Below are 24,246 nucleotides of genomic sequence, written 5' to 3'. Positions count from 1 at the left end.
TCCATCAACTTGCTGAAGGCTTTAATTTGCAAAAATAGTTTACTTTTAATGTGATAAAACATTACGACAGGAGCCACAGCGATATCCTGAAATACTTAAAGCCACTGAGAGTTTTGGACATAATGCTTAGTGCACTGATTTTGCTTACCATTGCCTCAAAAGCTAAGTGCTACTGTCGGTCCTCCTGCAGGAATTCACTGAGAAGTTTGTGTAAAGCGTCAGAAAGTATGAATATGTACAGTTGTAGAAGGACCGTTTCTCACACCAGTTTTACCCTACGGTAACCTATGACTAGCACGAGTGGTATCAGAATTAGATGCAGACTCTTTGATTCTTTACACCCGCTTCTCCTTCCAGTTACAGATGCCAATGAGTTGCATTGGTGATGCTACTGTCTTACAGCAACACGGATGAGAAGGAGATCAGATTTTTCACTCCTGGGGAAAGCAACAGCTCAAACAAAATTCTCCTATGTGAACAGTAGCAAAATCTGACCTATAATACGAATGTCATATCTTCAGTTCTTTGTAACCATTTTTAAGCCACTAGAATATAAATCAATTGCGTCTTACTCATTGTCAGTTAAACATAGTTGAAATAAAGCCCAGAATACCACAGCGACTACCAGCCAATTTCATTTTAGACCTGACAGTGAAATATCATGGCATAAAAATAAAACCAGACACCGAAAATGCAGTAGTTTAAATGCTTTTTATTATTTTTCTTCAGGATGAATGTCATAATTTTATTAAGGTTCTCCTAAAAAGAAATGAGGATACACTGTTTATCTGTGGAACAAATGCATTCAACCCTTCTTGCAGGAACTACAAGGTGGGTGATCTGTTTGTCGGATTTCTTTTATGCCTTGTCTTTCTCTTGGATTTATTATGACTATGCTGGCAACAGCATGAGGTTGTCATTCAGTAGGGCATCATTCAACCCTGTAGCATTTATCCTGACTCGTTTCAGTGCTACAAAGCTCAATGTCAATAGGGTTTCTGAGGATTGCTCAGATCAATTACCTACATGTTTACAACTCCTGCGCATCAGAGTTTATTACCACTTTGCATTGCCCTCCGTAGGTGCAGAGTCCTTCGTATCCCTGCTTGGGAATGTGGTCACTCCTCAGAAAGTTCCTTCACTTGTCACTGACACCCACATGGAGTCGTAGACTGATGCTGAGGGTTACCTCTGGAGTAGCATGCTTTAAATGTCTCTGTTGTGCTGTTCTCAATCCCAAAGCCAGTTCTCAAGATGCTTGAGGGCTTAGCACAGCAAAACCTGAGAAGATTAGTAATGGGGACCCAGCAGATATAGAAGCTGTAGAGATCCTATTCCATTGTGTGCTGTAAAAGTGATTGACAGTGGATCTCCACAGGGAAAGGTACAGCAGGAGGGTGATGTATTCCTCACTAGCTGGGAATCTGCAAAGCGAAACGTTATCTAGAGCTGTGTAGAAAATAGTGCTCGTCCATGGATACTCAACATTAATTCCTTGACCCCAGTTTTTTCCTTTGACATAATGTGTCCCCGTTACCTGCATTTTAACAGGACCCGTTTATTCAAATATTTCCCATTTTCTCAGGCTTGTACCAGTATAATGTGTTATAACCCCCAATGGTGGATGTCTCTGGAGTAGCTTTGAAATGAATTTACTCAGGCCCTTGATATCCAGACTCTGCTTTTGCAGGCATTGCTATGTCCCACAGGTTATTTCTCATCCTTCTTCAGGAGGGAGAAAATTCAGCTTTGATAATGCTGCTTGTGATAAAGTCACAGCACAATTCTCATCCATTTCATTGGGTTCAGAGTTATTGTAAAAAACAGAGTAAAGACATTAACATCCAGGAAAACGACTTCCTTAGTGGTATTCACTGTGACTGCTGCTCTTCCTTGCTTTTTCTGCAACGCTGCTTTGCCTTGTTTAGCCACCGTGATGGCTACAGTCTAGGAAACACAGGAGAGAAGTTCAACGTAGTTTTTTCTTTCAGTCTGTGGAAGAAGAACCAAACTTTAATAAAAATACAAACCTGCCTCATAGTAACTGTGTGGTACAAGTAGCTGCTCCGTTAACAGCAATTTCTTCTTTTCTTCCTTTCCTTGCGTCCTGCTCCTACCATACAAGAAAGCATCTTGTTCTCAGCACTGTATTTAGTCTTCCAGCACAGTTGGCCATTTTTTAGCTCTCAGTGCCATTAACGCAACTAACGGATCTCAACCAGTCTCCTTGCTAGAAAGCTGTCTTTTAATACAAATGCAGATTTTGTTGGCATCCTGATGTGAGGGATATAAATGGCTCTCCTTACCCTTACTGCAGGTGTTTCGTTCCCTGTGCCACATGGCCTCTGCAGACTGCCTCGCCTCTTGCTGAGATGCAGGGGCTGGATTGTGGTACCTCTGGGAGTCACCAGAAGGTCTCTCCAACACCTGCCCTGGCTTTTCCTCCATGTATTTCTGCGCTATATAGAGCGAGCACTAAAGACGTGCTGAACAGAAAACAGGGCTGATCCTCCACCCTGCCCAGGGAAGTGTGGATGAACCTGGGGCGTGGGGCTCAGCGCTGGGAAAGTTGCTTAGGACTGTAACTCGTCTCCTCTCACTACCACTTGAAATGCTTTTCAGCCCTTGGGTAAACACGACTAATTCCCTTCAGAGTGGATTTTGACAGGAAGGATACGTGACAGAAAACAAATGATGACAAATCGCTCACTGGAGGACTTGGGTTCCGTAACATACGAGCTAAAAGTTGATTGAAATAGTTGATGGTGCCAGGTGGGTTATTTTTCATGCTCTGTGAAGCTGTACTGTACGTGATTTATACAGTATGAGCTGCTCAAGTTACTTGAATATACTGGAAAGATTCTTATTCGCAAAATATGGTAGTATGAGAATCTTAAAGAGGTAAGAACTATACCTTTCTGCCATAGCTCACTAAACCCTCTTGAACTTAGTGTAAAGTTGATCTGTATATTTGTATCATTGTCGGTGCCTGGGGTGAATTTATTTCCCAGGAGTTACACTTAAGCCTCAGGTTTCACAATTCCTGCACAGATTAATTCTTGCCTGATGGTAAGAGGATTTCTCCGTGGCACAGACTCAACTGATACAGTAAGACTTGGAGAGCATCCTTCTGAGTATGCAAATCAAGGAAGAGAGCACCACTGTTGAGACTAGAGCAGAAGGATCTCCGGACTTTGGGGAGAAAAATGCACACACAGATAATTGTCCTAGTGTTGTTTCTTCTGACTGCCGTGGCTTGCAGTCTTTTCTGTGTATAAGAGCGCTTCTGTTGGATCACTGTTGAGGATAAATTTTGAGTCCATGCCAGAACCACAGACCACATAGCCTGCTACAGTTCAACAGGAAGCTTGTGTACAGATAAAATATAGACTGAAGACTTTTGTAAAATGTGTCAGGGTAAGCGTGATTAGCTCCAAAAGAATGCCGGACTTACTGGGCACACTTTCTTCAGATTGATTTTAACGCCCTGATTTTTGTCAGGTTTTTAATTCATAGTCAGGGGGACAGTTGGAGAAAGGACCTTCCTCACTGCCTAGAAAAGAAGAAACACTGTCATAAGCCTCATCCTGGGTAAGAAGTTTTGTTTCTCTGTCTGAGGAGCTCCCTTTCGTTTTTCAGATGGATACCCTGGAGTTCCTGGGAGATGAATTCAGTGGGATGGCCAGGTGTCCCTATGATGCAAAGCATGCCAATGTTGCATTGTTCGCAGGTAAAGTGATGGAGATAAACCTTTTGCTTTCTGTCCTGCAGCCCCAGCTTGCCACAGCACTGTGCCTCTTGAGTCAATAATGCCAAAATCTAAAAGGTAGAAAAGGAAGTGAATAATGACTGAAAATAAGGAGCATAAGGAAATCGGTAGCATGGAAGCCTTCCCTTCTCTATCATAAACATTGCCTGAAACCTCTGTTTCCAGGTCAATATTTCAGTATTTCCTGGATTCGTGATAATAAGATGCCAGACCAGTGTGAGGCACCATTTCTGGCTGCATCCAACTTCTGCAAAAGTCAAGGAAAGTCAAGGCTTGTGTGAACTTCGATGAGGAGTGGGCAGGATATGCTCTTTAACAACTCTAAGCTTAAGTTAGCCTTCATAATAAAAGGAAGTTAGGGAACACACTGTGATGTGCCCTTTTCTAGATCTAGAAGGAAAGGAAGGTGATTTTATTTTAAAGCAGAAAACATCTCAATGTGGTGTTGCCAGCTGTTGTAGACAAAGGAGAGAAGCATGTTGGTTAATAATGATTTATGCTGCATGCAGCAGAATACAGTTAACTCTGATTTCTACTACGATAGTTTTAAAAGTGTGTGCTTATTAATGGGGTTAATTTAGGCTGTTGAATTTGTGGTATTTTCTCTTCATTCAATTGATTAAATTGTTTCTTTATTAAACTTCTCTTAGTGTGAACCCTGCTGATCTTGTCTTAGATTTGGCTGTAAAGTAGGTGGTAAAGATAATACAGAAGTCACCCGTGATAATGTCAATCCTCTTCAGCAGGTGTGATGCTAGAAAAAAGAGCCTGGGTGCTCACGTGGAAATGCTGTAGCTATTCCGCTGAAGGTTTAAGAGCGTGCAAGTATTTCAGCTGCTCTCAACTGAGCCTGTAGCCAACGGGCTGTATTAAGCAATACTGTGTTTGAGGTGGCGTCATATGCCTCACAAAGGAGAGATTTTATAGCAAGTTGCAAGACTTTTTTTTAACTCTTCATAGTGTAAATAAATGAGTCCTCTTGTTTCAAAAGTAATGGTGATGATGATGGTGGTAGTATGTCATTTCTTAGTTACATTCAAAAGAACATGAAGTAGAAATTCTCATTGTAGCAGGTAATTCATAAGCCAGGGAAAGAGAGAGACACTTCCAGAGAAAGATTTATCCTATGTGTCTCAGATTCCCTATCCTTAAGGTGGTCTGAATGACCTTTCAGAAGGGCCTTTCTCACTATACTGGCCAAGAAAGTGTTTATGACCGACTTAATGTAAACACTTAACTTGCACGCAGCAGAAGTTTAGTAAGATGACTCCCACTCTGTCAGTGAAGAAATCCTCACATTATTGGAAAATAAAAAGAACATTTATAGAACTTGTCATACTCTTTGACGATGATTCAGAAGAAACTTGATACTGTTCAAATAAATGCTTGTAGAATATACCCTGTAAATCTACTAGCTTCAGAAAATCACTGTTTGATATGCCATACATATTGATACTCATGACAACTTTTCAGAGTGCAGTGAAAAGCAGTTTCAGCACCATTTAGGGCACTGATCCAGCTCATCTGATCTGTTGGTTGCACTTATGTGACTATGGCTCTTCTTGCAGCCTGTAGCTATTACAACTGATATGTGTGAATTGTAATTGGTCACATGGTCTTCAGGAGCTTGGCAGGAAAGAAAGTAAATGTGTGATTGTGTTAACATGAGTTCAGACATCCATATCTAAACAATTCAGCTTTTTATTCTATTTTAAAATTGGGTTTAGTGTCTGCATTTTCTGTAATTATTTTTTTTCTGGTTTTGCTGAGAAAAAAAAGCCCGTTCTTAACTAGCCAAATAATGATGGGAATTGTGGGGCTCAGATCAAGAGTACAGTCCCAGTAGTAAAAAACAGTCTGATTTTTAAATCTTGAGCTGAAATTAAATATTGTCCTTAAGTGCGATGAGGAGAGCATGACCAGTAGAAGCCTCTCTGCCTTGTCTTGAGTAGGTCCTCAGTGCTGATTTCTTCAACGCCCAGCACCCAACATAATCTCTGTCAAAGGAGATGCAGGCCGTTCTGATTTTTATGTAGAGACAACAGAGACACAATTTGCCATCCTTGTGCTATGATGCTTGTGTTCTTACTAGACATCGTGTTCCAAGATCTGTCTCACAGCTGAAAACAGCCCTGTACAGTTACCATAACCTGCAAACAGATTAGACAACAAATACCATTTTGAAATGTTATTGGAGCTCATGCTTTTACCTCCCGGCAGTTTTGCATCTTTTGCTTGGGGTGCCATTTTGTAGATCCTTTCTTGTTGCTTGTCCCACAGTTCTTTAAGGAACGCGTAATTCATGTGGGAAATGCCTAAAACAGATTTTGGAAAACAAACATAGATAGGCAATCCTCCTCCCTCTCTTCACATCCCTGTTTTGCCTGGGCTCCCTGCATGCTATTTAATTTTTTGCTAGTGATCTTTGGCAGAGGAGAAGGGCTCTCAAAGGAAGAAATTTGCATAAGTGTCAATTAGCTGGCAGTCCCTGAGACAGCTCTGGTTTGCCCTCCCAGTTAAAACTAACAGTTCTGTCGTGGCTTCCCCATATTTATTTTACTCATATTTGTAGGCAGAATTTATAAGCGTTAAACCAGAGACATGTGGAGGGAAACTGGATAGGGTAGTTCAGTATGACTTACCTAAACTGGAGAAGAATTACTCCATAAGGTTTCTTCTCCCACAGCATCCCTCTGAAATTACCATTTTGGAAACCAGTGACTTGCTTATTCAGCACTCAGTTCCATTGACCTAACTGGACTTTTTCCCTTCCGTGTTCCTAAGGAGATTGTGATGATTTTGTTTGCCCCATCTCATTTGACTGATGCAGAGAAAGCAGTTATATTATTTCTAATGCTCCTCTCCTCTTGTTTCTTCTTTCCTTCCTCCCCAGAGGGAAAGCTGTACTCTGCCACAGTGACCGACTTCCTTGCAATAGATGCAGTCATATACCGGAGCCTTGGAGACAGCCCAACTCTGCGGACAGTTAAACATGACTCAAAGTGGTTGAAAGGTAGATAAACAAACAAAATGAAAAAAGCAGCATCTCTGATGAGAGTCTTGGATTCCTGACAGACCTCTCTGTCATTTCATTTCACCGACGCTTTCTGGCAGAAAGAAGGAACTAAATTACATCCTTTCCTTACACTGATCTGTTTATCTCTTTCCTTCTTCTTCTGACCCCAAGTAACTGGACCTGACAGAAGCTGTGAGCTTGGTAGATCAGAATATATATTCCAGCGAGCTTTCCAAGCTGAAATCCATCAGTTTACAGCTGTTGGATATAAAGGTTGGAACTTGCAGGGCTCAATGTGCTTGGACTGTGTTTGAAAATATTCCTGCCCCAGGACTGCATTAGGTAACAGTCAAGGCTTCGTGAAGTGTAGAGGGTTTGTCCTGAAACGTTAAGTTTCATCAATGAAAATAAAATTATGGGAATATTGCACAAAGCCTTTCTTTTATGGTTCTTAGAGACTGTACAGCTGCCATTGAATTAGGCAATTTCTGTGCTCTGAATGCCCTCATTGTTAACAACGGTGCTGTTTAGCTTCACGTAGGCGTTATGAATAGTTAGCATACGCAGTGATTTGAACAGTGAGCAAAGCCATAGTTTGAAGTCTTTTTCTGCCTGCAGAAATGTTTTGCCAGGTGCCGACTTTAGCTGTCCCACTTTGCTTGCTGCTACAGACAAATGTGGGCAGAAACAGTTACAGGATTTGTTATTCTCTCCACACGCAGCCTGGACGCCGTGAAGAGCACTGCGTGGACTCCTCAAGCCTACCGTTAGATATCACCTCTTTACCTTTCCTCGTACTCCAAGCAGGGCAGACCTATTAGTGGCAAACACTTAACTACCTTACAGTGACGTTGCGCAGACTTGTCCCCGACTGTCCTGTCTCCACACGTGGTTCTTCTGCAGTGGTGACATTGCTAGTTTTGAAAACAAGTTTGCAAGTTTGCCTAATGCAAGCCTTTCACCTTTGGATGTTGTTTATTTGGCTTCTCTTTGCATGCTCTGTGCTGTACATGGTGCCTAAATAGGATATCTTGGGTTTTTTTCCTAGAACCCTACTTTGTCCAGGCAGTGGACTATGGCAATTACATTTACTTCTTCTTCCGGGAAATAGCAGTGGAGTACAACAGCATGGGAAAGGTAAGGGCAAAAACATTGCCTTGAATGACTTTGTCAGATGTGTTAGGAGGAAAACATATGCTATTCTTGGACCAATGCTGTTAGGAGTGACCTTGAAATGAGAACCATAAATCATGATGACAAGGTCATCGTTTTGAGAAGATTCCTATCGCTCAAGCCAAAAGGTTGGTTGGAGTGAAACATTGCACTGTCTTGAAAGGGAACAGGGTGGTTTCTTACTGTGATGGTGTATGCTGGAATCTCTTTTCTCAAATCGTAAAAAGCACAAGGCAAATGTAGTTAGTTCAGTGTAGTAGGTAATTGTTAAAAATGGATTCCAAAGCAGGGAGGTATTTTTCTTTAAGAAATCTGAATTGGAGCGCCGAGTAAACAGAGGCAGGAATTTTATGCTCTACCGTTCTGCAAAGAATAATTAAACACTTCCTACATTTTTGCTAATTTCACAATGGCTTTCTGACTAAGCAGTCAGAAAAGCTGACCAAGGTCATAAAGGTGGAGGACAGGAATAAAAGACCAGCAAGATTTGCATAGTTTTTAAGTGCTGAAAACACAAGAGTCAGAGCAGGCAGCGTGGGTTGCAGGGATTGTGAATATAAAATGTGCTTTTGTTTGGGGAAATAGAAAGCTAAGCAGTCTGTATGGAAATGAGTTTTATATGGGTTGAGAACAGATCTCCTGAAGGATTTATGGCTGTATAGTAAATGCCACAGCCTTATCTTTTATAGCACACTGTTCCAAAGCTGAATTTTTCTCCTTTTCATATTTGTCACAGATTATGGAAATGTGAGATTAAATTAAGCACCTTGCTGTGTTATTCTGAGTGTTTTAAAAGTAGAATTCCAACAATCTTTTAGTTCAAACAAATGTTTCATTTTCTCCGTTATTTTTGCTCTACTCCTTCCAGGTAGTTTTCCCAAGGGTGGCTCAGGTTTGCAAAAATGACATGGGAGGATCTCAGAGAGTGCTGGAAAAACAGTGGACTTCCTTTCTCAAGGCTCGTTTGAACTGCTCAGTTCCTGGCGATTCACACTTCTACTTTAACATACTGCAGGCGGTTACAGATGTTATCCATTTCAATGGTCGGGATGTTGTTTTAGCAACCTTCTCCACTCCATATAATAGGTAATAGGCGCAATAACCTTTTACCTTCTGTTTCCTTTATGTTTTGCTTTTCACTGCAGTTTCTTTTTACTTTATGAAGGTACAAGAAATGATTGCTCATATAATGTAATTATTATGTACCACATGCTCACCAATAGTTCTTGTTTCATTTTAAGATACTCTGGTATTTCATAGTATATTGCACATATTGCTTAGTGCATTTTATATCTGATAATTCAGAGCAGCTTTCAGCTATTTACTATCTGGACATGTTCCTTGGACGTACTTTTCTTTACATGGGAATAATTCAGACTGACCACCAAGAATGTGGTGCAGCATGTAACTTGCAGAATGTTATTCCAAAGAGAAAAGACAATATTTTTTTTCACAGAGAAAGGACTGGGTCTGTCTTGTTTACATCTAAACCCCCAAAAGCCATGTTAGTACTCTTTCCTTTTATTTCCTGCATCCCTACTGACTCTTGTGTTTTCTCCTGGGAGAGCCAAGATCCTAAGCTGTCCTACTGGCTGGGGAGGAGGGTCCCCAGAACACCTGTATTTCATTGTTCACGTGTTTTTCCAAAAGCATCGGTTCATCTGCAATGAATTTATTACCATTATGCATTATGACATGTTTCTCCAGAAGTTATTAGAAGAGTAACTGTATCTAATTATTGAGGTCTCCCAGAGAAGCTAAAAAAATAGTAGCGTTCTAATTAAAAAATATATTGCTGTTTCACAGAGTAACGTTTGAGCTGAAAGGGGAACTTTATTGCTGAAATTCGTCTGGTTTTGCTGTACGCTCGCCACCTCTTGTCAAAGCCTGACCTCAGCGAGGTCTTGCACAGAACTGACTTAAAATGAGAGTAAGCCCGGGCCTGTAGTGTATAATTGCTGCTTTTGACATCAAAAGGATAGGAACAGCAATGGAATAATTATGCCACCAATATGGAATACAGGCTTAAATTAAGATGATCTCTTTTTATGCAAAGTGGCTTAATAAAAACAAATGAACAAATGAACAAACAGATTCAGCATCGGAAAACAGGTTGTATCTTGAGATTCATCTCAAAATTGAGATTGTCCTCCCTCTCTGCTAGTATTTCCTGTGGTGTGTCATGAATAATACTTCTCTTTATACCCTGCTTTTTAAAATCTAAGTACTTGGTGTTAAAATCAAGGTACTATTTTACAGGCCTCAGTTCTTGCCAGACATTGAAGGTGACAGCATGACAGACATCTGCTGACATGCACCAGACAGAAAGGTGCATAGGCTTGGAGACACCTCACTAACAGTCCTTCCTCTGGCATGGACGCGTCTCTCTCATTCCTCCTCCACTGAGGAAAAGCTGCAACAGATGTCTTTGATCTCTGGAACAAAGCTTGCCCCTAGAGTGAGCTGGAAGAGATTCCCCAGCCTAACCTGAGGTCAACCAGGGTAGGAGCTGGTGGTGGGTCGTAGTCCAGTGGTCGGGAGATGGCTTGGCTGTGACCCACAGTACTCCATCCTTATGGCTGTATCACACTGTGGACCTGTAAACTGCCATCCTCAAGAGTAAAAGCTGCTGCAGTCTTCTCACCGCAACGATCCCTCCATCACTGTGTAGTTACGTGTTGAGCGCGTGTCGTGGTTGATGCTGATCCAGCAACTAAACTCCACACAGCCGCTTTCTCACTCCAGTAAAGTGGAGAGGAGTAAAATATAATAGAAGGACTGAGGGTCGAGACAAGAACAGAGGGAGCACCCACCAACCATGGTCCCAGGCAAAACAGACTCAGCGGGTGGCGCTGGCCCAGCGTGGGCTGCCACCCGGCCGGGCACCAGGGAGAGCAGGGGCAGCACCCCCCTCCCCTCTCCTCGCTTCTGGGCAAGGCACCCCTTTCTGGTTCCTTTGTCCCAACTTAAATAGGGCAATTCGCAGAGGCGGCGGTTGGCTCAAACCCCGAGGGGGATGGGAGTCCGATCGGGTGGCCAGAACCAGGGAGCAAATCCCCTCTCCTGCCACCAGAACCCCCTCACACACATCAAACCATCACAGCGCAGTTCTCAGCGCTTTTAGTTCTGTGTAACACACCTCAAGATTTTAAGGTTGTTTTTTCTTTAGGGCTTAGTTCAGCAAAGTGCAAAATCTTCTAGTTGGAGTGGGTCTTGAGGTGTCCTTTTAGGCTGAGGTCCTGTGTGTGACCAAATATACGCTTGACCAACCCTTACATCAACATGCATGCGGCTGCCTCCATTTAGAACTCTTGCTGTGTAGTATCACGTTAGGACAGAGCTTTGAAGTTTCCTTCCATATAAAAACGCAGTCTGTGGAGATCAAAGTAAGACTAATGCTGCCTCCCTACTTGTTGTTTCCTTCAGTAATAAGCATTTTGGAACCTTTTAATATTCAAACAGTTATTTTTCTATCAATTTATGTACCTTTATGAGTTTAGTTTTATTCTCTCTAGCAGTATTATAATTCCTACGTTTTTTCTTTGTTGTATAATAACCTACTAGCTAAAAGTAGGATTGAAAGCCTCAGCCAGCTGGGTTCATGCTATTTACCTGATAAAATCAAGCGATGAAAGTCAGACACGAATACAGTAGTTTATGTGTAAAAAAATGAAAGGTGGGTAAATGAATAATTCATGCTTCCAACTGATTGACCATGGGAAACCCCTAAGCCTTTCAGAAAGTATGTAGGTAAGGATATAATTATGTTTAGACAATGCTATCGTGCAGTTGCATCCAGATAATCAAAAAGTTGAAATTTACAACTTTATGATCTAAAATTAAAATTGAATTTGCCTCTATAAACTCTTTACACCTCATTAAGTTCAGCAAATTCCTGAGCGCAGTTAACTCCTTTCTTTTGGGAAAACTTGGTGGAGATCAGGCTGTGGGAGGATGGAGTAATAACGTGTGAATGCCAGGTCAATGACACGTTGCAGCATGCTCCCAGTTTGATCAGCACCAACTTCTGAACTGTCTGCAGTGTATTTTTGAGGCACAACAGAGACTGTGAGAATTAATACCGAGACATGTTGTGACTTACAAGAACTTAAATTTCCAAATAACGGGCTCTGAATGAGACTGGCTATTACTCCTCATGCATCGCCAGTGGTACCAAGAGTTTCCCAGATTTTTCTCTTCTTCAGGATTATTGCAATTACGTCTTTCTATAGAGGCTTTGAAACAAATTGTGCTGGCAGGAGCTGTCTGCTGATTGCTGTATTTCAGGCTTTTCCATGGGGCTGTCTTTTCCTGTCAGTACTCAGAGGTTACATAGTTCAGGATTGAGTAGCCTGTGACAGGAAGACTTCTACAGAGCATGTTTTTCATTCAAGATTTTATGCATAACTGCAGAATGAGTAACAATTTCTGGGAAATGTCACTTTGCAGCATCCCTGGCTCTGCAGTGTGTGCCTATGACATGCTTGACATCGCCAATGTATTTACTGGGCGATTCAAAGAGCAAAAGTCTCCGGACTCCACATGGACGCCAGTTCCTGACGAACGAGTGCCCAAGCCCAGGTATGTTTCATGTATAGTGACATTATTCTGTTCCTGCATGCAGCATAAGAGGGTTCTGATGGTTTGAACAGCCTCGTAAGGTGCAGATACAATTGCAGATACGTGATGTAGCTAGTTTAAAACAGAAGTTGAGCTGCATTTGGATCTAAGGTATGCAAGTGAGAATTTTTCCACTTAAACAAGATTTGTGTAACATAAATCAGGCCAGTGTCAGATCCACTTGGTCAGAATAATCTATCACTTAAGAGGTGTGAGTTACACACCTGTTGCTAATTGGTTCAGTAATGTATATATCTCATTACAAAGCCTGCACCAGTTCTGCGGTTTGCAATCCTGCGGTTAATATGCAATTTATGTGCCACAGAGGATGCATTATGGGGAGAAAAAAACAGCATTCCATCAAAACGGAGATTCAGTTTGCCTCATTCCTCCTATGAGTTGCTTTCCCTGCTTCCATTTCCCTCCTGTTTGCATGTGGCTCCTCTGTTACACTCTCTTTGTGTTTCCTACAACCATACGAGCTGCTGTTGACAGCCACTTGTTAACTCGTTTAACACCAGTGACATTTTGCTCTGAGACTATGATATGAATGTAGATAAAGCAAATTCATTTATCTCGGTCAAGCTCTACCACTTTAATATGTTTTACATTGCCTGTGATATCTTGCATAACTCAAAAGAAAAACACATCTGAAGCTCCGTGCTGGCAACTGAGCTTCTGCCTAAATCTGAATTTGGCCCATCACGTTTTAGAGTTGCCAAGTATAGTATCCCTGTGCTGTCTTTATTCTGATGCTGTCACTTAAGAGAAAAGCCTGGAGGTGACTAGAAAATCTGGTAAATTCTGTGTCTGTTTTCATTCTGAGCCTTAGTAAGGCACCAGCTAGCACTGTTGCTGGATTTTCTTCTCACTTTTGCAGTATTTCAACAACTCATTGACATGATGGGCTGCCTTGGTAGTGCAAGGCTGGAGGAGGGCTCCAAGGTCGCTTGTTTGGAACTTGCTCGGATAGATGATATTGGCGGGGAAGGGGAAAGAAGAAAGAGAAATCTTCTCTTTCAGTGGGAAGGAAGAAGAGAAAGTTTCCTTACAAGTTTGTGGGATGAGCCGATAACAGGCTAACAGTAACGGTGAAGACGGCATAATACTGCTCCTTCTAAGCCAGTGGGGGACAATGTGAACTGAATCAGGGAACAATGTTTCATGTAACATTCGGCCATCAATCTGCTTAATAGAAATAGTCATTACTTCTAACTCATGTTGAAATGCATGAGAGGCACAGGAGGCCTTTGAAGTAGTGTCATTTTTATTTGGATATGTCTGTATGGTGCAGAAACATTAGTGCTCATGTTGATCCTAACATTTCCCTGAAACACACTGGAGCCTTTCTAGGGCCTTGCTTCCCTTTTTGGCCAAGATGCACAGAGGGGTTTACTCGATTAAACCAGTTTTGAGATTAAACTAGGATTAATCCAATCATGTGATTAAGATTTAGGAGGAAATAGGCCTATAGATTAGATACACAGAAACGCTAGGTACCACAGTGCCAGAACGCCTAGTCTGCTGCCTGGAGCTCTCTGGGAACGTCACCTCATGAATCAGTGCCCTTGCAAGGACCTAGGAGACCTTGTGATGCCCTTGGTTTCTCCTTCTCTCCTTCTGCTGCTGATTGTACATGCAGTTACAAGACAACCAAAATATTTTGGATACGAAGAGGTAGCGCACACAGTCTCTGCATGTAATAATGTTCATCATGCAGCTGTGTGTTACCAGACTCAATGACTCAGCTAGTCCCCTCCAGTCCTGTGCTACCTTCCTACATAACATTTAGCTACCTAAGGTTTGAATATTTATCTAAATCTGAGCGACTGGCGCTATATTTTGTTCAAATTGTCATTACTCCATTGATGTCAGTGGTTCTACCCACATCGGAGCAGATGGAAATTAGACATTGCAGCGCATTTGTGCGTGGGTGGTCCGTCTTTCATCTTCCCATCTCACAGTGGCTCAAAGGCTTGAAGAATTGCAGTAAGATATGGGATCGAGTGGACCTTTTGTTGGAGAAAATAACCCACAAAACAGGCACAACGTTTTGCTGCTTCCTGTATGGGGATGACCTGTCCCAGCAGGAAGGTTGATTTACCTCTGAGGAGCAGGGTAGATTTTAGGAATAGGTGAGCAGATTTGTGTTTAAGATGTCAAAGAACAGTCAGTTAACATTTCAGTGAAAGTCCTCAATGTGCTACCATTCTTAAGTCATCTCATCTAAATTGAAAGAAGGGTTAAACCAATGTTTACACAGATGCTTGTTGGATTGTCTTCTCCAATAGTCCACTTTCTACCAGACAGGACTGAAAGCAACATTCTTTCACACATGCCAAAAAAATCAACTTCCTTCTGTATGTTTGGGACTACTTTTATTCCAGGAAAGAGCAGTCAGCTAGGCCAGTTACAGATCAGAAGGCACCCGTGCAATAGAGCAACATCAAGCCAAATGCACACATGCAGTGATTAGGTTCTGTGTGAGAGGATGAACTACAAGCTCTGTGTGTCACACTCCAGCTGAAGAAATGCTGGTGCTTCTAGGTGACATGTTAAGTCCTTTTAAGCAGAGGTTAGAGCAGGATTTCAGGCTTCCCATGAGAGGCGGAACAAGTCCACCAAACTTCTCAGTCCTCCATTTAAACCCTTGTGACGCACATCAGATTTCACTGAGGGCCTCATTGGAAAAGGAGATTTACATTGGGTGTCAAATAAGTGTTCTGGCTTTACTTTCTTGTTTTATTTAGGCCTGGCTGCTGTGCTGGCTCTACATCATTAGAGAAATACGTAACCTCTAACGAGTTCCCGGATGATACTCTGAACTTCATCAAAACACATCCACTGATGGACGAGGCTGTACCTTCCGTTGTCAATCGACCCTGGTTCCTGAGAACGATGGTCAGGTATGTACCTCCAAGTGGACTCTTGTCCACATCGTAGCTGTCAAGTTGTGCTAAGAGTCTTGCTCAGAATACTCTCAAACTCTGTAAATGTCATCGGTGTGCTGGACGTGGATCCAGCCAGGAATGATGGCAGCGCTTAGCAGATGCTGCAGAACTCCCTGAGCAGCTTTCAGGATAGCAACAAACCTCAGTCCTTTCCAATCACGCTGTGCTGAAACCGGATCTTGGAGGAGATGTCATGCGGGGAAGGTTGACCCGCCTGTTGGCTTATCGGTCAGTGTTTGAGACAGCTCTGTAGAAAACTTTGGGCAAGGATCAGGAGACAGCCCAGGGATATGTACACAGGATGCAAACATGTCTGTCAGGATATGTCCGCAGGATATGAAGATGTCTGTTGGGATATGTACTGGTATGTTTTACTATTTACAGAAGTGTACAGGCAGAAGTAATCACATAATCTGTATCCTTTCTATGGCAACAAGAGAAAAATAATAATGAAGAGATTTGAACAAAGACTCATAAATCAGCAAGCCTCAAATACACCATCCTCTTCCTATCAAAATACATTCCCACACTCTGCTGTGGTCACTATACTACTTATCTGCCCTCCAGCTGTGAACAGAATAATGCGACTAACTTTTGCCATATTTTCCCCTCTTTCTCCATACAAGGTTACAGTTTTGTGCTGGGCAGTGCTTTGCTCTGGAAAGGCTGACTTAGTTTTAGTAATGTATCTTCTATCAGGTTTTTATGTCAGGTTCTGTCTCTCCGAAGAGAGACAAGAGCTTTCCTTTGATTGCCACCCAGATAACTGGTACCAAATCAACAGTACTCATTTTCAATAAATTATGTCATCTCAAGATTCATTATCGTCTTGGCACTGAACTCGCTTAGTGGCAGTTGTGTGGTTACTATTAGTGAGGTAAAATGGATGTTTAGCCTCTCACTATTGCACTGGCACAGCTTTTCCTGCCAAAAAAAAAGTTGAATGTAGACTGGTTTTCATTATTACTGCTTCTTATGTGACAGAGCTTGAAATTTAAAAAAGATTCACTGTGCTGATTTTCTTTCCCTGCCTGAAGAACTCACCAGGCTAGTGTTTTGCTTTTGATTGGAAGGATAATTCCTAAATGGCCTCAGACTCTTAGCACCCCTTCAGCTTTCTGCAAACACTTCTGCTAGCTATTGGACATATGGGCATGCAGACAAACATACGAGAATTCCCCACCATTTGGGGAGCCAAACTGGTACAGTCTGTGTTGACTTCGAGGGTTATTCAGCTAGGAAAGTGCTTGAATATGTTATGTGGTTGCTGAAGGCCACTACGCAGTTATCTGAAGTGGAAAAAGTGATTAAAAAAAAAAAGCAATCTAATTCCATGTGATGCAAAATGCTGTATTATTCTAGATACCGCCTGACCAAAATTGCCGTGGACTCTGCTGCTGGGCCGTATCAGAACTACACGGTTGTTTTCTTGGGATCAGAGAAAGGAATCATCCTGAAGTTCTTGGCACGGACAGGAAACAGTGGTTTCCTTAATGACAGCCTGTTCCTGGAGGAGATGAACGTTTACAATCCTGAAAAGTGTGTATCTGATTCTTTGTACTCATGTACGGGTGACTTTGAACTTCCGATTTCCCAGAAAGTAGGTTGTCCCACAAAAAGAGAAGTGGTTAGAGAAGCCAAGTTTTTTTGAGTAATTTTAAATTGTTTGGGCAGGGGATGTCTGCTTATCAGTCTCTACATAGCAATAAGATTTTTTTTTATTCAGTATGTGTAGAAAATAGCCCATCCTATGCAGCAGTTGATGGATAATTAAAAGTGAAATTCTGCAAAGGAAGATTAATTTTCTAATCCTACAAAAAAAAAAACCCTGATTCCTCTCCAAATAACTCAACAACCAGCAAGCTGCTCTCCAAGGGAAATTTCCCGCATTTCAGCCTTCCTCAAATATGCCTGAGGGGGCTTTGAAGTGGGCCATAATCATGCAGAAATTTCAGCTACTTTGAGTGCTGGAGAAGAATAAACACAAAAAATGAAGGACCCTTAGAAAGCTTCTCTGGTGTGCCGTCTCTCTCCACTTGTTCCCTCGTCCCATGCATTTTTAATACTTGCTTGTATGTCTGTCAGTGGTTTTAGTGGCTATTGCGTGTACTTTTCCTTGGCTCTTTGAGTTCTACCATTCTCTTTTTTTTTGTGGGAGTTTTTCGGGTTTGGGATTTTTTTAAGAACTCTTTTGTAACCTTATCTCACTTTTTTCCAAATCAGGTGCAGCTACGACGGCGTGGAGGACAAACGGATCATGGGCATGCAGCTTGACAAGCCCAGCAGCGCCCTGTACGTCGCCTTCTCCACCTGTGTCATCAAGGTTCCCCTGGGACGTTGTGAGCGTCATGGCAAATGCAAAAAGTACGTGTTTTGTGGTGGCTGTCAGAAGCCCGCACTCCAGGTGTGGGCAAGGAGGGAGCGCTTGTGAATGCCACCTTGTGCTCTTCTTTCTCAAGGGCCTGCATAGCGTCCAGAGACCCCTACTGCGGATGGATGAAGGAGAGCGGGGCGTGCACACAGCTGGTCCTTGGCTCCAAGTGAGTAAGGGCTCTGGCCGGATGGGCCATCAAACTCTGGCAATGGCGCCGGGCGGTCTTGGGCAGAGCTATTTAAAACACGGGGCTCTTAGGGAAGGAAAAATGTGGGAAGTGTTTGTTTCCACCTAATTTGCATTCACCTCTGAAACATCTCACAAATTTTTTCGAGGTGAACTCTCAGCTTATTGGTAACTGCTGAAGGAGGGGGAAGAAGAAAATGAAAGAGCTGTACTAAGGTCCACATGTTATTGAAACGAGGGAACTGGATGGGTATGTCTGGACCAGCCCACACTGGAGCCATCACAGCTGATTAAAGAGGCAATAGAATCCAAATTAAATTACTGAAGCAGTTTGTCCACTGAAAACAAAACCAGTCCTTCTAATTTACTGTGCATTACTAAGAGGAATCACAGAGCACAGTAAGAGCTTAAAGCAGATTCAGAGAAGTGCTGGATCTCCCCTTGCTTAACAGCAGAATTTAATTATTTTATAATAATGAAAGTCTATGAAGGCTTGTTTAAATGCGGTTACTAAAGCCTCTTTGCGGGGAGCAGACCCATTTCAGAGCTCTCACTTCTTGGCCACATCTGACACACCTGGTGCTTGCCTGCTCTGAGGTACAGTTCTACTTCCTCACGGTAACGGTGGAAGTGTAGTGCAAGCACCGCACGACCTCAATAGCCTCTCAGCTGGCCCTACCTAACCCTGCTTCTGTATGGGTCTTCAGTATATAATGGATGAGTTACCATACCTGTGCTTGTGTCTCGTTCCTGATTTGCTATTTTGATTCAAATTGTTTTCTCCACTGGGGATGCTGTAGCTATATCTGTCTGTGTGTGCTTTACTACAAGAGCGTGAACTGTTCCTCACTGGACATTTGGTACAATAACGTTAAAATGCACCTGTGTCCGTATCAGGTTTTCTCAGCATTCCCAAAGTGCTTGAGTCTTTTTGCACTTCCATGGCAAGTTGTAGGGAACTTCTGTACCTTTCTCTTAAAAGCAGCTCCCGTGTTTATCGATAGATCCATCAAGACAGAGGCAGCACAGCTTGCGGTGATGCAGTCCAAGGGCAAGCAAGGCAGGTCCCACTCTGTCCAGTGTGTAGCACATAGGAATGGGATCCAGATCAACTGGGAAAATGTCTAGTGAACCTCTAAACTAGCCAACAGGAGGCAGAGATGTTAGATGCCCTCCTGGAATAGGTGACAGTCAAGCAGGAGTTTTAAGAATGTGGAGTTGGGAATGAGGTGCCTGCAAGGGTAATTATGCCTTAAGGGCAAGATCCTAACTAATGTAGACAAGGGCTTGCGCTGGAGGTCTTCCAAGGCACTTGTCATTTGCCTTTGACCGCACAGGAAGTTGGAAAAACAACTTCACTAGTTATCCAAAATCACAGGCGGAGATTAGGAGCGTAAACTGGGCATGTCAGCTGGAAAAGCCTGTGAGTGCTTTTCAATAGAGCCCCTTGAGTTCAGCGGAATGGCTTCTGTGGACTGGACCTTACACCTGGCAGCCTCATCCAGTGAAGTACTTAAATGATTGCTGAAATGCAGGTTGTCTTCCCCCAGCACAGTACCTGCTCAATGGGTTAGCTTCCTTCTCACATCAAAGTATCGGTGCACCTTGTCTACTATATGGACAACTTAAGAAAGTATCATAACTGCTCTTGATAATATCATATGTTATAGAGTTAACAGTTTAAGAAATATGAATCTGTTTACCTCCATTGACAATGAGGCATGCAGTGCATTTTTAAAAAGTAATAATAAAAAGGCAAAGCATCATCAGAAGCCAAGAAGTTATTAAGCAATGAGGAATAACTCAAATGTCTCTGTTGCAATTTTTCAGTCTTTGTGTGGAAGTTCTAAAGAAACTGCCAGTTTCACGGTGGGGCTTTATTTCAGTTGCACATGTGGTAATTTCTTTCAGATAGTGCCTGTGACTGTTGTTATTCATACTGTTTTGTTTCTTTCTATTATTTAGACTGACATTTGAACAGGACATAGAACATGGCAATACAGATGGCCTGGGTGACTGCCAAAGTAAGCAAAGCTTTTACCCTCTCTTTACCATGTGTCACAGCATCCCGTGAATGCCTCAAATCACCATTACCTGTTGGGCGTTCTTTTGTAGCAATGTAAGCCACAACGGGGCAGCAACTGCGGCTAACGATGCAGGTTCAGAAGAGGATCACTCGTTTAAATTTATTTAAAGAAAACAGCCCAGTTGGTGTGATTTATACAAACACTGGACTTCAAAGTGGTTATGTAGTGAGAAAACCTCAGTTCTAGGGGATATTAATTATAGCAACGATGTAATGAATTGGGTGTTCATTGTTTTTATTAGCCATGGTGGTTTGGTTCTTTATGTAGATGTACAGAAGTGGCTTGGTTTCTTGGTGTAGACTGTGACTTGAACTACATTCCCATGCAGGACAGGGAGACAGTGAAATATATCTTCAGCTTTGGATCCAAATCAAGAAGTAGGAACTACTTAGTTTGGGAATCTTAGTGGGTTTTACGCACAAGCTGGTCAACGTGGTGGTATTGAAGGTCAGGCACTACTGACTGACCCCACCTAAGAAATTTTAATAGTAAACCTTAGGTACTGAAGAGCTTGAGTTGGAAGCTTAAACACAGTCTTTTAACATTTACATTTTGCACTGAGGTGCTTAAAAGTGCACAGCTTGTACTGCATGCAAAGAAAGCTTACATGCTGATTTCTGAGCCTTCAGGAATACCAACATCTGTGTTCAGGACAGCTCTCATTCCAAATGTTCTTACCAAGGTTGGTTGAGTTCTGAGCCCCAAATATTATTTATAAACCTTATGAAATCAAGAATCACATTCTTCTCAATGCAGTTTGCACCAGTGCCTGTAGATGCAATAAAACTGCTGAAGCTGAGGAAGTAATGTACAGTGAGAGACTCATTACTTTTTCTAATATAGAGCAAAATACTGGAGGCCTAGTGTGTGCCGTGGGATACAGTGCAGGCCAGCTGCTCTGGAGAAAGCTGAAGCCTTCTCATGCCCTGTGCATTCTTGTTCAAGAGCCATTTATTACTGCGATCACTGTGCTTGAAGGAGTGCAAGGATTTCAGCCTCTGCACGCCCCCCATCTCGGCTACACCTCCCTCAGCCTTTGCCCTAAGACAGGGTTACGTAGGTTGTCTCTAAGTTTTTCAAAGGAGGTGTACATGTAGTCGCTCCTGTGCTCCGTGGAAGTGGGTTAGCACCAAAATCAGGTCAGTTCTCAGCTGGTGCAGCTTTGCCCTTTTCAGCCAGTTCTGCCGTCCTTGGGCAAATAGGTTAGACAGGAGAGCAGGGTACCTGATATCAGTTAAATATAAAAGAAGGGTAGGAGATTATTCAGAAACAGCACGTTGTGCTCATGGAGGGAGATCTGCTCCTGTGCAGAGAGCAACAAAGCCCATACCCTGCTTAAATCCCTCTTTAGCCCTGAATGATGCGTTGAACCTTGACACTGCACAGGGGTAGCTTTCACTCCCTGCCAGCCCAGTTGATCTTATTACTTCGTGTGGTCTTGAGTCATGTGGGTTTTGTCCTCATTGACTCGCGTTGCTGGCTGCATCACTTATGGTGCCTTGCATTAGGTTAGGACTTGATCTTGCAGAGAAAGCCATGGCAGGGAGGACACTGGCCTTCCCACTTGGTACCCCTTGCACAGGGCAGGTCACAAACACTTGCAAAGCCAGACATTGTTTTCGGGTATGTCTGAATATTAATTTTGCCTGGGTCCTTAGGGTACCAATCACATACGTACAAATATCAGCTGAAGCACGGAAGGTTGCTAGCAGCAAACTATTAAAAAGAAAATACGAGAGAGAATAATGATTTTTCCCCTGTTATTTGTCTTTCAGATTCCTTCGTAGCCCTGAATGGTAAGGAAGTTCTTAGTTTTCGTTATTTACTGACAGCAAATCCATTTTGGAGGAATCACTTTTTACTAAACTTTTAAGTATTTTCATACTTTTGTTTTATTTAATGTTTCTTCCCAATTTATTTTGTTCATAGACATTTCAACTGCTTCACCTGATCATGAAATGTCTTACGACACAGTGCATGGTCAGTTTATGGGTGTTTTTAAAAATTCTCCCCAGATCCTTGTGTTAGCTCGTAGTTCCTGTACTTAAATAGCCATTACCCCTTTTAACTTGTTTTGTCTTCGTTTTGAGGGCCTGATTCACTAATCGCAACCAGGATTAAGTCGTACCTCTTGATTTTCAATCTGTCTTTTCTAGTTCTCCCTCAAAACTGTCTCCATTGAATTACAGTCAGATATGGCCTGTTTTAATGGCATGCCAGCAGACATGATTAAGACCATGCTTCATCTGAACACTCAGACAAAGGAATGCTTAGGGACAGTGATCCATCTTATCTGTTCACCAGGAAAGACAAGATAGCAGCTCACATCCCACTCATGAGTTGTCCAAGCTGGTGTCATGGCTGCTACAGCAGCCAGTCAGAGATACCTTAGGGAAAGGAGCAGAACTGTGCCTGGCGTACAGAAAGATCTCTCATAAGAAAAATTAACCTGTTACCCATGTGAGTTGAGACTGGGTTACGCCTCAATTCCTGAAGGTCCCTGTCACTTCTAGGGTGAGTTGTTTGTGTAGACCATGCTTGCAGTATCTTAATGCCTGAATAGGGCCTGGTCTGTAAAAAAAAAAAGGGATTCATATAGCAAATTAAATGACCTGAGCTGAAGAGGAGCATTTCTGCAAGCCTAGAGTAGCAGTTTCCCACGAGGCAGCTGTTAATCTGTGCTCACAGTACTTTCCACCACTTTGTTCTGTATATTTGGAAGTGGATTACGCTGGTACTTGAGTGCAGAATAAATGTCTTTGTGAGGAATTATTGCAGAATAAATAATCACTTTACATGCAAACCTAGAATTATATTGCAATAGTCTCAATTGTCTCTTTATAGACATCCTGAACAAAGACAAGTATTCATAAGCTAAGAGGATGTGTGGTATTGCTCCCAGTGAAGTCAATGATTTTCCATGTGGGATGGGAGCTTTCTTGTGAAGTTGCTTTCAGGCCGTACAAGACTAGGAGCTCACCACAGCTAGGGCAAATTCAGCATATGTTTGGCAGGATGCAGCAAGAGGTAGGTTAGTGTGCAGTTGTAAAGAACATTTAATTGATCCTTTCATCTTGTGCCTGCAAAATATGTAGGTACAAGACAGAACCAGTGACAGCTCAGGACAGCAGAATATAAATAACTGGAGGCACAGTAATGCTGTTCAACCTTTGTAAAAATAAAATAAAATTCCCCTCGTTGTTTATTACCAGGAAATGGAAAATGTGCAAGTGAAACTTGTTTGAAAGTATGATAATGAACACCAGTGTAAGGGAATATACAAAAGCAAAGACAAGTTGAGACTTCATAATGTGCAGAAGACTCATGGTTTCATCTGCATATACAGCTTGCACTTTCTTTCATTTTAAAATGTCTGTATTTCCAATGCACAGAGCAGTAATTAAAGAACAGTGATAACAAAATCCATACTGCTGAATATGAAGATAAAGAAATTGGCCTCAGGCATAGTGCTGATGTGCCAGAAATGTTCTAGGTTTCGTGCTTCTAAGTGCATTTGTAGGCTGCACAGTTACAGCTGTGGAGCTGTGGTTCTGGATCCTGTCAGCTACCGTATTAGTAGGGACTTTAGCAAAAGCTGGTACTTTAACCTGCCCAAGAAAGTGGAAAAGTGATTCAAGTGAGCAGCAGAGTGAAAAAGCTCAGTCCCAGGGAATACGGATAACAGAAGGGAGTCCATTTTACTTTCCAGGCATGTCAGGCCACAAGACAAACTCCCTGAATTAACTCAGCTCTTGAAGTAGAACACCATGGCCAGACGCAATGGAAAAATGCTGACCCAACATTAATGTTAGTTCCCATTCATGCCATGTCTTTCATGAATGATTTCATTGACCCTTCTCAGGTACATCCTGATAACGTGGTCTCTCAGCAAGTCAGCTCTTCCTTTTATGGGTTTAGTTAAAAGAGCCATTCTGATATTATTGCAGTCAATCTTTCTTTTCACCTACTATGGCAAAATGTGAGAGGAAATGTGCTAGTCACCTCTGTTGATGTTCCACATGAGGAGTGTAAAAATTCCAGCATGAGGTAGTAAACCAGTCTCAGTAAAC

General features: G+C 42.3%; 1 protein-coding gene across 4 annotated transcripts in view; it reads left to right on the top strand.

Annotated features, from left to right (window-relative positions):
* Positions 1–24,246, top strand: part of SEMA6A (semaphorin 6A) — a 63,094-nt gene that overhangs the window by 10,089 nt on the left and 28,759 nt on the right. For 2 of the 4 annotated variants that reach the window (XM_086628748.1, XM_086628745.1), the window contains exons 5-17: positions 730–831; positions 3,640–3,730; positions 6,663–6,782; positions 7,834–7,922; positions 8,827–9,044; positions 12,408–12,539; positions 15,329–15,484; positions 16,892–17,068; positions 17,753–17,893; positions 17,989–18,069; positions 20,055–20,113; positions 21,952–21,972; positions 22,106–22,156. In XM_086628748.1, coding sequence (XP_086484874.1) covers positions 730–831; positions 3,640–3,730; positions 6,663–6,782; positions 7,834–7,922; positions 8,827–9,044; positions 12,408–12,539; positions 15,329–15,484; positions 16,892–17,068; positions 17,753–17,893; positions 17,989–18,069; positions 20,055–20,113; positions 21,952–21,972; positions 22,106–22,156 — 1,438 coding nt within the window. The remainder of the gene's footprint in view (positions 1–729; positions 832–3,639; positions 3,731–6,662; positions 6,783–7,833; positions 7,923–8,826; positions 9,045–12,407; positions 12,540–15,328; positions 15,485–16,891; positions 17,069–17,752; positions 17,894–17,988; positions 18,070–20,054; positions 20,114–21,951; positions 21,973–22,105; positions 22,157–24,246) is intronic. The other 2 variants (XM_086628749.1, XM_086628746.1) reach the window with 1 other exon arrangement.

The sequence above is a fragment of the Tauraco erythrolophus genome, chromosome Z (assembly GCF_009769465.1).
Source record: "Tauraco erythrolophus isolate bTauEry1 chromosome Z, bTauEry1.pri, whole genome shotgun sequence".
Classification (NCBI taxonomy): domain Eukaryota; kingdom Metazoa; phylum Chordata; class Aves; order Musophagiformes; family Musophagidae; genus Tauraco; species Tauraco erythrolophus.
Note: the sequence above shows the minus strand (reverse complement) of the source record. Positions and strands in the feature narration are given on the sequence as shown.